The following is a 12,778-nucleotide window of genomic DNA, read 5'->3' on the forward strand; positions in this document are numbered from 1 at the left end:
TTCTACTTTTCTTCTTTGAGTACCATGCCCAAATTTTAGGCGTGAGTAGCTTCCATGACAATTTGCCGATATTGTTCTCGATCTTGCGCGCTATGTAACAATCCATCTGTTGATAAGCAAGTCCATTGACGAAGAATTCGGAGGCATAAAATATTTAAAAATCCACAAGGAAGAACTTCCTGTAGTTGGCTGTATACCATTAATTACAAGTGAAATTTAATAAAAAATTTTCCTCTTGATAAAAGGTATATTAGTTTAAAAAGCCCTAAAGGGCTACAAACATATAAACAAAACGTTTTCGCTCTGTAACAAGAGCATCACCAGTGTTACAAGAACATGGTGAGCCAACCAAAAAATACAAGGTCAAAGCCTTTCAAAAAAGAGACAAAAGTCTAATATAAATAAATACATCGAAAAATCCAAAGGATGGATAAAATTCCTAAGGATACGGCCCTAGGGCAACATATGACTCCCACACGTGGTAAGTGGGTCAAAAGGTAACTAGGTCATTATGTTATAAGAGGTGGTAGGCAACTCCAGAGGTGGCAGTTATGGCAACATATGACTCCCACACGTGGTAAGTGGGTCAAAAGGTAACTAGGTCATTATGTTATAAGACGTGGCAGGCAACTCCAGAGGTGGCAGTTGCCTGCCACCTCTTATAACATAATGACCTAGTTACCTTTTGACCCACTTACCAAGTGTGGGAGTCATATGTTGCCCTAGGGCCGTATCCTTAGGAATTTTATCCATCCTTTGGATTTTTCGATGTGTTTATTTATATTAGACTTTTGTCTGTTTTTTGAAAGGCTTTGACCTTGTATTTTTTGGTTGGCTCACCATGTTCTTGTAACACTGATGATGCTCTTGTTACAGAGCGAAAACGTTTTGTTTATATGTTTGTAGCCCTTTAGGGCTTTTTAAATTAATATACCTTTTACCAAGAGGAAAATTTTTTATTAAATTTCGCATAAATATTTCTTCCTACCAATTCCTATTTTTCCGTCGATCTTTCCGTTGAGTATGAACTGCAGTATCCAGTATCTGCTGCTCTCGTTATATGTCCAGATACTCAAGTTTTCTCTTTTTTATCATCTTCATCAAGTCACCTTCGCCTTGACCTACTCTGTTTAAGATGTCTTGTTTGAAATGCGTTGAACCCATGATATTCTGAGCATTCTTCGATATGACCACATCTCGAAGGCTTCTAATTTGTTCATCATATTAAACTTCATGATCCAGGTTTCACCATTCATATAGTAATACAGGATACACATAGCATTTTAGGAACTTGATTCTTTGTTGTCAGTTCAGTTTCATCAACTTCATCAATATTTATACTAATAAAACATAAATAAAATGACAACAAACATTAAATTATTCTTTATCGTTATTCCGTAAGCGCCACGCTAGTAGACACACGGGTACCTAATTTCTAGGCGTGAGCTAATCCGGTGGGTTTTCACCTGTGACTTCTATGTCTGTCATGTCATGTGACTGTCATGAAACTATTCAAAATAATTGTTTTCCATACAAAAAATACATTAATTAATACTATCGTTACTCTGCTTTAAAAAGAACTTCAAAAATATTCAAACACCAAAAATATTTGATTCTTTTATAACTTTAATAACTTCAATACAATGACAACTATTAACTTCAAATACCAGCTGTTAGAATCTGTCAACTTTTTATGTGTATTCTTTTTCTCATAGGCATCTTTCAGTGCGTCACAGTTTTTCGATATCTTTCTAACGCATTAAATTGTATGTGACAGAAAAAGGCAGGTCCGTGATTACAGACATTTATAACATTTATTCTAGTTGTCGATAGATGGCGCTATAATCGAAAAAAATTATTTACGAATTATATAATATATCTACGAATATAATCTGTACAATTTATAAGACTATACAAATCAAAGAAAATACCATTTTATAAATGCAATAAACACAATTGATTAGTCTTTATGCCAAATTGCAAATAAAATGTGACAACTGTCAGATTTAACTAAAATGTGATATTAGAATAAATGTTATAAATGTGTATTATCACGGACTTACCTTTTTTTCTATCATTTGTGACGCACTGAAAAATGCTCATGAAAAGGACTTTATATCGGTTTCTATACATTTTCTGACGTTATAGACGTCACTAGACATAACAGTAAACAGTGCAACAAGTGAAGGGTCCAGGACTATATTATATAAATGTACCCGTGTGTCTAGTAGCGTGACGCTTACTGTATAAAAAATTAAAGTAATATCTCTTGTCCAACAGGTTGATTAAGTACAAAATTAACGGAGCTTTATGCAACCAACCATTAAAATTCTATACACAAATATATTATAATTTTAACATCCATGTAACATTGACAAAGGCGATTTATTTACCTATACACTTGATATTACCTTTATTGGGTTTTAATTGCATCTAACATATTTATGGTACAGTGTGAAGCCAAAATTGTATGTCATTATGATAAGCCGTTTTTGGTGAAAAAAATTGTAGTGACCAGAAATTAGCTATGAAGCAAATAAGGACATTAAATCGTGATATGATGTCTTTGATTTGTAACATATTTGTAAAATATGAGGGAAAACGACCGGCCGTACTCTGTTTTCTTAAATCATAAATGATATAATAATCAGTAAATTAAAAAAAATGATGAAACAAAAAAATAAAAATTCAAGACAAAAAAGATTATTACACTACTATCTACTACTAAATATCCGATAAATCACCTTGTAACAAAGATTTTGTGATAAGATCAATATACGATATTGTTTAAACTTAGAGATTTGAACTGTGTACAGCTGTGGTCACTGAGTAGTTTACACCTTCAGTATTACATTTATTCTCATTTATTTTTTGATTTATTTATTTGCCATTTATTTTGATTTTTTGTTTTAATCAACCTATTTTGGATCCGCCACAGTAATTAACCTCACTTTGACGTAAAAAGAGCGTCTACACGAGGTAAAAATTAAAAAAAAATCGACTACTAGATATTGTAAGGGTGTAAAGTATTTAATGGCCGCAGCTGTACCATGTTGAATATCTTCTTTGTTTACCGTGCTTCTTTTCAAGCGTTGGCTATCGTCTAATTCAGTGTTTTTCAATCTTTTTGATTTTGCGACCCCTTTACAGGTTGAAATATTCTGGCGACCCCCTGGTGTCAGAAATCCAAAGAAATAATTTAGTTAAAAACTACATACGTTGGGTAATAATTTTTTCCTATTTTGTTACATTTATCTTTTATTCACGCGGACCAAAAATTAAAGAACAGCTAACATTTTGCTTTGCAATTTGACGAATCTACAGGTGTTTCCGACTGTGCACAGTTTGCAGTATTTGGGCGCTTTGAAGCAGATGACAATATCATGGAAGAAATCTTATTTTGCAAAGCACTTCCTGCAAACACTACTGGCCAGTGTTTGTACGATATGTTTTTAGGAAGCACTTGCAACTACAATATTGATTGGGAAAAATATATCGCTATTTGTAGCGATGGCGTTAAAGCTAAGAATGATGCAGAAATAGCCGACTCATTGCAAAATAAAATCGTTAGTGCCAAACATATCCTGGACACACTATTTTCTTCATCGACAGGCTCTAAGGCAGTACCTTCTGATATAAATAACGTGCTCAAGGAGGTAATAAAAATTGTAAATTCTATCAAAGGTAAAGCTTTGCAAACCCGGCTATTCAGAATCGTTTGTGAAGATATTGACTCGCTTCATCAAAATTTCCTTTATCACATAGAGGTTAGTTGGCTATCCAAAAGAAAGGCGTTGACAAGAGTTCTGGAACTGAGAGCTGAATTGTTAATGTTCTTACAAGATGCAAAATCTAAATATGCTAACGGTTTTTCTGACCCATTGGCTTTTGAAATTAGCATTTTGACAGATTTTTTTAGCCACCTTAACAATTTGAACAAGAACCTTCAAGGAAGGAGAAGAGAATATTCTAACCGCTAAAGATAAAGTAAAAGCATTTCACGCAAAACTTCGTTTGTGGTCAACCTCTCTGCAAAACAAAATGTTTTAGTCAATTTCCATGTGTTCAGAAGATTGATGAAGATAATGCAACAGACCAAAGTTTTGCAGTATCGGCTCACATTACTTGCATTATACAGAGCTTGCATAATTTACAAGAGCAACTTTTGACATACTTTCCAGAGTTGCACTCTGAAGCTGACAATAGGCGTAGGTGGATTCTAAACCCTTTGTTGGACACATCAATAGATCTGACTGATGTCAACAAAAAATGAAAGAATGTCTTCTAGATTTAGCTGCTGATCGTATGCTTAAAATGGGATTTTATTCGCAAAGTGTCGACGTATTTTGGATAAAAATAAAACACCAATATCCAAAGCTGGCAAGGGAATCTCTTAAATTATTAGTACAATTCGCCACTTCATACTTGTGTGAACTGACATTTTCTTCAATGGTAGACATTAAAACTAAAAAGAGAAATAAACTGCAATTAGAAAATTATTTGATTAGTAACCTTTCAAAAATAGTACCACAATTTGAAACCATGCAGTCAATCCAACTACCCAGACATTAAAAGTGTTCCACCCTTTCCAGGATTTTGTTATCTAATTTTAGTACCGAGTCTTCCATATTAATTTTTTCGACCACCGTCCATTTTGTTTTCTTTGCGTTGATTGTTAAGTTATTTGCAGTACATTCGTTGTTTACAGCGGTGAACAGGGTTTGAAGGTCTTCTAGAGATCTGCGATTGTAGCGGTGTCATCTGCGTATCTGATGTTATTAATAATTTTACTACCTTCGCGATGATTATGTAACGCTTTCTCAAAAATTAGTTGAATATAATGTAAAAACGTTGAATACAAAAGTAAAAAATAATTTACATGAATACAGAGCAAGTCCGGTTGTTTTTTAAAAACAGGAGACGTCAATTTCTGAATATTTTTAAATAATAAACTGTATCATTTATTGTTTGCCAAAAAATATATTGGAATGACGACAATAATTATGTAAGTTACAATACTTATTCATTCAGCATATAGTCTATAATAAAAAAGATAAAAACTGAGAAGAATGTATGGCATATAAATGAGGTTAAAGTTCTATAAATGAATATATTAAGTCACATGTAGGAGCATTGATCAAAAAAAGTTCAAATGTCTAATTCAAAATAAAGTATCAAATAACTACTTTTGCAAATTAATATATTCTAATTGTATAATAATTGTCGTATCCTGCCTTTTCAAATGTCTTTCACAACTATGTATTAGTAAACACTAATAACGTATTTACTAAATGTAAGTAGACTATCCAAAGAATAAATGTTTTTAAGATATTACCAAACTATTTTGTTTAAAAACGACCAATAATATCAAACATAATTAATTGTAAATAACGCTGTAAAAAATCATCTATTTTGTAATGTAATTCGGCTAACACATATGACTCAACGAGTAAGTAGAAAATCTGGTGAAATCCACGTTTGGCTTTAAAAATAAATTGTTTTCTTTGTTAATTTTGTGAAGTAGTTTCTCTATTATTTCCATTCACAAATACTGCAGACTAACTTCCGTTTTCTGTTCCACAAAATGTAAAAAATCGTCTCAGAATATACATTTCAGCAACGTTAACAAATTTCTTAACAACGTTAACTCATTTTTTTATATATTTCTGCTCAAAAATATTCGGATCTCATTCATATTCGCGCCAAAACATTCCACCAACCTCTGTGAACCACCGACTTCTATGAATCGTAATAGGCAACCCTTTGTGAAAATGCCATAAAACTCAGTTACCAACGGGAATTGTCTAGTTTGTAATAGCACGCTCTTTTTTATGTAGACCTTTGTGCGTTCTTCGCATTTTATTATAGCCGAAATGACAAAGAGATGCGGGCAACAATTTGGCATTAAATTAGACAATTAGCACTATTCTGTAAGTTTTAACAAATCGAGTAGAAATGACCAAGTGACCAAGTCGAATCGTAATTACCCGAAATCGGAATGTTAGATATCTACCGCGTTGTTTTCGTGTTCGGATTGACATTCTTTAACTCAAATCGTAATCAGTGTAAATCGAAAACTCCAACTTCTATTTGACGTGCTCAGGAGGTGGTGGCAACCCCGCACTGAAAATTGAAATAATTGTTCTGCGATGTAGTTACTAGAAAGGCTAGTGAGGCGTGAAGAATTAAGCAATAAAAGAAGAAATTTTGGATTCTTTTGGTTAAGTTTGACAAATTTAACACAAGAATAAAAAATTGCAAGCGGAACATCAGAGAAAAAACATCTGTTGAGCATTTAAATTACAGAGTAAAGTCCTTTTCATGAGCATTTTTCAGTGCGTCACAAATGATAGAAAAAAAGGTAAGTCCGTGATATGCTTTTTCTCATGAGGATCTTTCAGTGCGTCACAGTTTTTCGATTTCTTTCTAACGCATTAAATTGTATGTGACAGAAAAAAACGCACGTCAGTGATTATATTTCGTCGGTGACATTTATAACATTTATTCTAGTTGTCAATAGATGGCGCTATAATCGAAAATAAAATAATTTGCGAATTATGTAATATATCTACGAATATAATCTGAACAATTTATAAGACTATACAAATCAAAGAAAATACCATTTTATAAATGCAATTGATTTGTTTTTATGCCAAATTGCAAATAAAATGTGACAACTGTCAGATTTACCTAAAATGACATGTCACTAAAATGTATATTATCACGGACTTACCTTTTTTTCTATCATTTGTGACGCACTGAAAAATGCTCATGAAAAGAAGCATAATACACATTTATGACATTTATTCTAACATGAAATTTTAGTTACATCTGACAGTTGTCACATTTTATTTGCAATTTGGCATAAAAACAAATCAATTGTGTTTATTGCATTTATAAAATGGTATTTTCTTTGATTTGTATAATCCTATAAATTGTACAGATTATATTCGTAGATATATTACATAATTCATAAATATTTTTTTTTTCGATTATAGCGCCATCTATCGACAACTAGAATAACTAGAATAAATGTTATAAATGTCTGTAATCACAGACGTGCCTTTTTTTCTGTCACATACAATTTAATGCGTTAGAAAGAAATCGAAAAACTGTGACGCACTGAAAAATGTTCACGAAAAGGACTCTAGACTTTATCTCTGATCATAAAATATTATTGCAAGATAAAAGTAAGTTTTTTCCAGAAGAAAAATTTTGATTTTTCGTTTGAAACACACTAGACACCTTGAAATGTACACATTCTACTAGTAAATTAATTAGAGTAGCAATTCTTAAAACGTTAAATGATTTCTATTAACCTTGATACTGTATAATTATTGGCAAATAAAATTAAACGTACAATTATCTATATAAATAACAACACAGACTAAAATTTGCTAATTATTTAACAAATACATGTCAAAACAAAAAAAAATGATACCAATGCGCAAGCGTCAAGACCAATGTCGATGTCGAAATGTGATCTCGATAGAGCTTGTCTAGTCGAAATAAATTTCTACCCAACGTTGCAATAGTAGAGGTCGAGATGAGTTACAGAATACCAATTCCTACAAATTCCGATTCGACTTGCTGACCTCTATTCGATTTGACTCATTACTATTCGCTTTGTAGTTACAGAATAGTCCTGCATGTGAGAAACCATTCGAATGATGCACAAGTCGTATGAAGATGAATTTATCAGAAAAATACAGTTCAAATAATGGTTCGTTAGGTATAAAGACACGTCTACTGACAGTGAGAACAATTCGATCAAGTTAACTTTGAATTCCGACTACTTATGTTTCAATAAGACAGAGTTCCAATTCTAACAGAGAAATTACCGTTCTAACCTGTTCACGACGCAGCAGGAAAATGTTCGCTTAAAAGTCGCGCTGGACAACTTGAAACAGCCCTAGTATATATTAGTCCATAGTCCAGTAATAATAATTAAAATGTGCCTATACTTTGTTTCACGTTAAGAATAGAACGTTACGCTTACGGAGATCAGTGTTGCCAAACCACTCGAGGGTGGATACTCTACTGCCGATATACGATTCATTCTACTCAGTACGGCGTGGCATCAGCGCGCTTATCTCATCCATAAGAAATAGATGGGGCTATCTCCATAATGTTCTATTCTTAACAAGCAAAGCGCTATAAAGAGATTATGAACGGTGCAACAAAGCAAAGCAACAGTCTTCTCAATGAAAGCTTTCATCAGAAACAAATAATTCTATGCTCAAACTCTGTAAACAGAGAATCTGGCGCAGTGAGTAGAAAACGGTGCAATTTTTCATCAGGATAATGCGTCAGGACAACGAACTTTGTGCAATAATTTTTGTTGCAGTTCTGACATAGCACCCTGTGACTTTTTCGTGTTGCAATACTGATGGTGCGGCTTATTGTTTCTATGACGGACATGGAAACGATTCAAAGGAATGCGACGACGACCCTAAAAGTCATTACCAACACTGCATTTTAAAACATTTAAAATTTTCAAATTTAATGACTTAAAGCACCGACAGGAAGGTGTTCAGAAGTGAAAAGCAATTACTTCTAAAAATATCACAAGGTGGATGACGAAAATAACGCATTTAGAAGTTTTGAACGAACTTTGGAGCTTTGGGACGGACATCGAATTACGATTGCTCTTTCGTATAATTTTTCTAATGGTTGTGGATGACAGACACTCTTTGTAAAAATCGACGACAATCAACATTTTTCTTTACTGTATATTTTGTCAGATTTTCGTATATATTTACTTATTTCAGAAGCCATCCTTTTCTTTCTTACATATCTGCATATTGGGATAATGATTTGATCTGTATCCGTACTTATTGCCCAAGAACGTTTGTGTTTGTCCTCATTTTTCTTCCTTCTCTATTTTGTAAATTGGCGTAAAGATTTTATCGAAACTCCTATGGTTTTGTTCGCTGAGTAGGACCTTGAAACTCTAGATGAAGCTTATGAGTTTGCAAGTTTCATATAAATACAAATTATAATAAAAAAATAATAAATACTTTGGTTAGTCTACCACACATTAAAAAGGTACAAAAGTAAGTAAACAGTGAAAATGTATTAAACGTGCTTACCTTACGTATGATCATTTAAAATTACATAAATGAAACATTACTTACACTTAACCTGTCGTTTTCCTAACTCAGTCGATTCTTTGGAATAAAGTAAAATCACATGTATTATACATATTGAAAAGTGTCTTTATGTCTAAGAAGAGGTTGTTGTTCTATGTTTTTGTCCAAACTGAAACTCGTCAGCCAATCTTTCTGCTCTGGTTTCGCAATGCCAAAACAAGAACATTCGAAAAACTCAATAAGATTTATGAGGGGTCCCTTCGTGAATGGACTCTTTCCTCCGTTTGATATGAAATGTGCGTATCGTCCTCGGTTCATTCTCTCGTTTGTAGTCATACCGAGACATGTTATCTAAAAAATATATTACTATCATTACTGATGTCCTATATAACATTTTTTTGTGTTGTCTGTCCGACTGTCCGTCTTAAACCAAAAATTATAATAAGTGCGACAAAGTTTAAGAGGTAATTCTGAGATAAAGTGAAAGAAAACAAGCGCGCAAGGCTACTGGTTTGACAAGATGACTGGTTTAACAACTGGCGTTCGCCATCAAACATTGTCAATCTTGTCTAACCAGTGGCGTTGTGTGCTAGCTTTCTTTCACTTTATCTCTGATAGCTCACATTTTTAACAGCTGGTAACCGTAATTTGCGGCCATTTTTTCACAGGCAGCCTTATATTACCGTATTAGAAAAAACAAGCTGAAAATGCGAGCATTATCATAACGAAAACTTTGTTTATTTATGTATTTTAATTCATAATGTGGAAAATTGCTATTATGAAAAGTTGTTTACAATTAAAAATTATGTTTTAATATGCAATTATATCATTCTAATTTAAATGTTATGAACTATAAAGGTACTTTACTCTTGATCGAAATTCGTATTTTGATATACCTCGTATAAAATTAATAAAATTTTATATATGATGGTTGCATCATAAATCTTAGACCATGAAGAGCTTTTTATGAAGAATAACTTTTCTTCGTCAAATTAAAAATAAAAGAGTTATAAATGAAATGTTGTTGGTATCCATAATTTGAGAAAAATCATCAAATTTTTTTTTCCATTAGAAGGATGTATAATTGCACATATCAGACCATAATTTTTTATTCCAAACAATATTTCATATAGTCGGTTCGCTAAACTCAGACACAAGTTGCTAGTAATTTTAGTCAGTAATTTTGCCAATTTGGCAAAAATATAATTACTAAATAGTTGATAATTACTAAATACTTAGTAATTTTGCCAAATTTGTCAAAACTGGCAAAAAACAAAAAAATATCTACTAAAATCACTAGCTATTTGTTTCTGAGTTTAGCGAACCCACTATAATAACAATTTTCATTTCATAACAAATGGAACAGTCTATTTATCATTAACTACTCACATTAAAGGCGAGGCCGTATTCGCGGTGTGCAAGTACTTGGAAAGGGAAACGAGAAACGACCGTGCGCGAGTCGCGGAGAAATATTGCAACTATCTTAAATATATCATATTATCAATTGAAATTGTCAAATTGACGTATATTTCATACCTTCTGTCATTGACGCAGAAAAATTATATATTGCTCCACAATATTGATATGATATGCAATTATTATATAAAGGTAAATTTAATTAATTGTATTTTGCTTGCAGTACTGCATTTTAATAACTGGTTTTATTTACTACATACAATTGTTTACGTTTGCTAAACATAACCTGCATCTTATTTTTTCTTCTTATTATTTTTTTGGACTATGGTCTTGACAATTATCCAGCAACCAGGACTAATATAATTGGCCAATATAATTAAAAGTGCGAATAAAAGTACAGAGCGTAGAAATAGAGGTCGCTTTGCCGAACTTGCACGGTCCCAATACTCGTATAAACCTTTCTAAAGTTAATAATAAATTATTGCTTTTAAAATATACCCAAATTGTATTTTTGAACATCTTATTTATTTTATATAAGTAATAATTAAATTCACTATCAAATGTCATTGATATTTTATTAATACTTAAGGCTATGGGTACATAATTCGCAAATATTTTACGTGTATCCCTACTTTTTCTGTCTTTACACGGCAAATTACGCGTAGTAAAATTCACACTGGTATGGATATGTAAACATTACTAGAATGTCATTTTACTTGAAAACGTCATCATTAATTTAAAGAGATGGGTTTTGAATGTTCTTGGATAACTGTTATTTTTATAATTGGAAATTATTAATTCAGTTAATAAATGTGATAATTTTTCACTAACTATGTTTTCAGTGATTGTAATAATTTATTTGTACAACAAAAAGTAATAATCAATCGAGAAAAGAGGAAAAGTGTTAAAGTGATTTTTTAATAATATATTGTTATTATGGAACGCTTACAATTTTGAATATCTCTAACAAAATACTGGGATCACAGGATATATCTGATGTATTCTCTGCTTGGATCTTCCACAAATAATACACAATAAATAACTTTTTATTAAGTTTACGTCTTTAATCAATTATTTATCAAATACACTATATATCAATAATATTTAATCAATTTCTCAAAATATTCCTGATGCAATCTCAAATATTTAAAATTGTCACTGATTGTCAGTGTCTGACTGACAATATATGCTGACAATATTATATACGGCTGAGTGCGTTGTAAGACAAAGACAGATTTGGAAAATATTACCACGGCATTGTGTTCATTTTTTTCGAATCCTGAAAAAACCAATAAATATTTTTGAAAAATTTAAACGCAGAATGAAAGACTAAATTATTACCGAGGGCCGAAAGTCCCTTAGAATAAATAAAAAGTTTATTTTGAATGAGATATTTGAAATTAAAAATCACACTAAATTTTCTCTTAGTTTTTCACCCCTGTAACTTATTAAAATAAACGTTATAGAAGTTCTCAGGGACTTTCAGCCCTCGCTAATAACGTAATCTTTCATTCTGCGTTTAAGTTTTTCAAAAATACTTATTAGTTTTCTCAGGATTCGAAAAAAATGAATCCCCATTTGAATAGCATTGCAGCCGAAAATACGTACCGATCCTCTTAATTTAAAATTTAATTTGACATTCACGAAGTGTCAAACTCAAATGTAAATATGCTTTGCTTAACAAATTCAGATTAAAAAGTAGCCTACTTACTAGAAACGATTTCAGCTGACGTTTAGTGTGTCGGCAGAAAATAAAAAGATTGTGACGTCACATTTTAGATTTGAGGTCGATTATCTCGAAGACGGTTAGAGATATCGAAATGCCGTTTTCAGATTTGGATTCAGAAGACAAAACTACGTAAGAATCCATCGATAAATCTGCTTTAAGTATTGCAGGAGCGGCAACGCAATAACACACAGAGTTTGCGAATTTATAAACGAAAAGTTTTCGTTGAAAAAATTAGCTTTCATTTGATATAAAACACATACATCTACGGCATAAACGATTTTTTTTCAAAATTATTTTTCTTTTAGTGCCTATTCGTTTCGAATACTGGCGATCATCCTGGCTATAATTATTTTATTGACTGATGCTTTATATAGATTAGTTGTTGTGGAGAACCATTTCCTCAGATTCTTTAACCATGAGATTCTTTATCTCCCAATTCCTCGCTTTCCGAATACTTTGCCTTGAAGGATTACCTTCAGTAATCTGTATTTAGTGCGGTTTCTCATTATGTGTCCGAGATATTCTAACTTTCTTCTTTTAC

The 12,778-nt window shown here is 32.1% G+C and overlaps 1 protein-coding gene across 1 annotated transcript in view; it reads right to left on the bottom strand.

Annotated features, from left to right (window-relative positions):
• The window catches only part of LOC114336694 (palmitoyltransferase Hip14), an 83,844-nt gene that overhangs the window by 18,367 nt on the left and 52,699 nt on the right, over window positions 1–12,778 (bottom strand). The window contains exon 8 of the mRNA XM_050650432.1: window positions 9,138–9,443. Coding sequence (XP_050506389.1) covers window positions 9,198–9,443 — 246 coding nt within the window. The 3' untranslated portion in view covers window positions 9,138–9,197. The remainder of the gene's footprint in view (window positions 1–9,137; window positions 9,444–12,778) is intronic.

This window comes from Diabrotica virgifera, chromosome 5, assembly GCF_917563875.1.
Source record: "Diabrotica virgifera virgifera chromosome 5, PGI_DIABVI_V3a".
NCBI classification, from domain to species: domain Eukaryota; kingdom Metazoa; phylum Arthropoda; class Insecta; order Coleoptera; family Chrysomelidae; genus Diabrotica; species Diabrotica virgifera.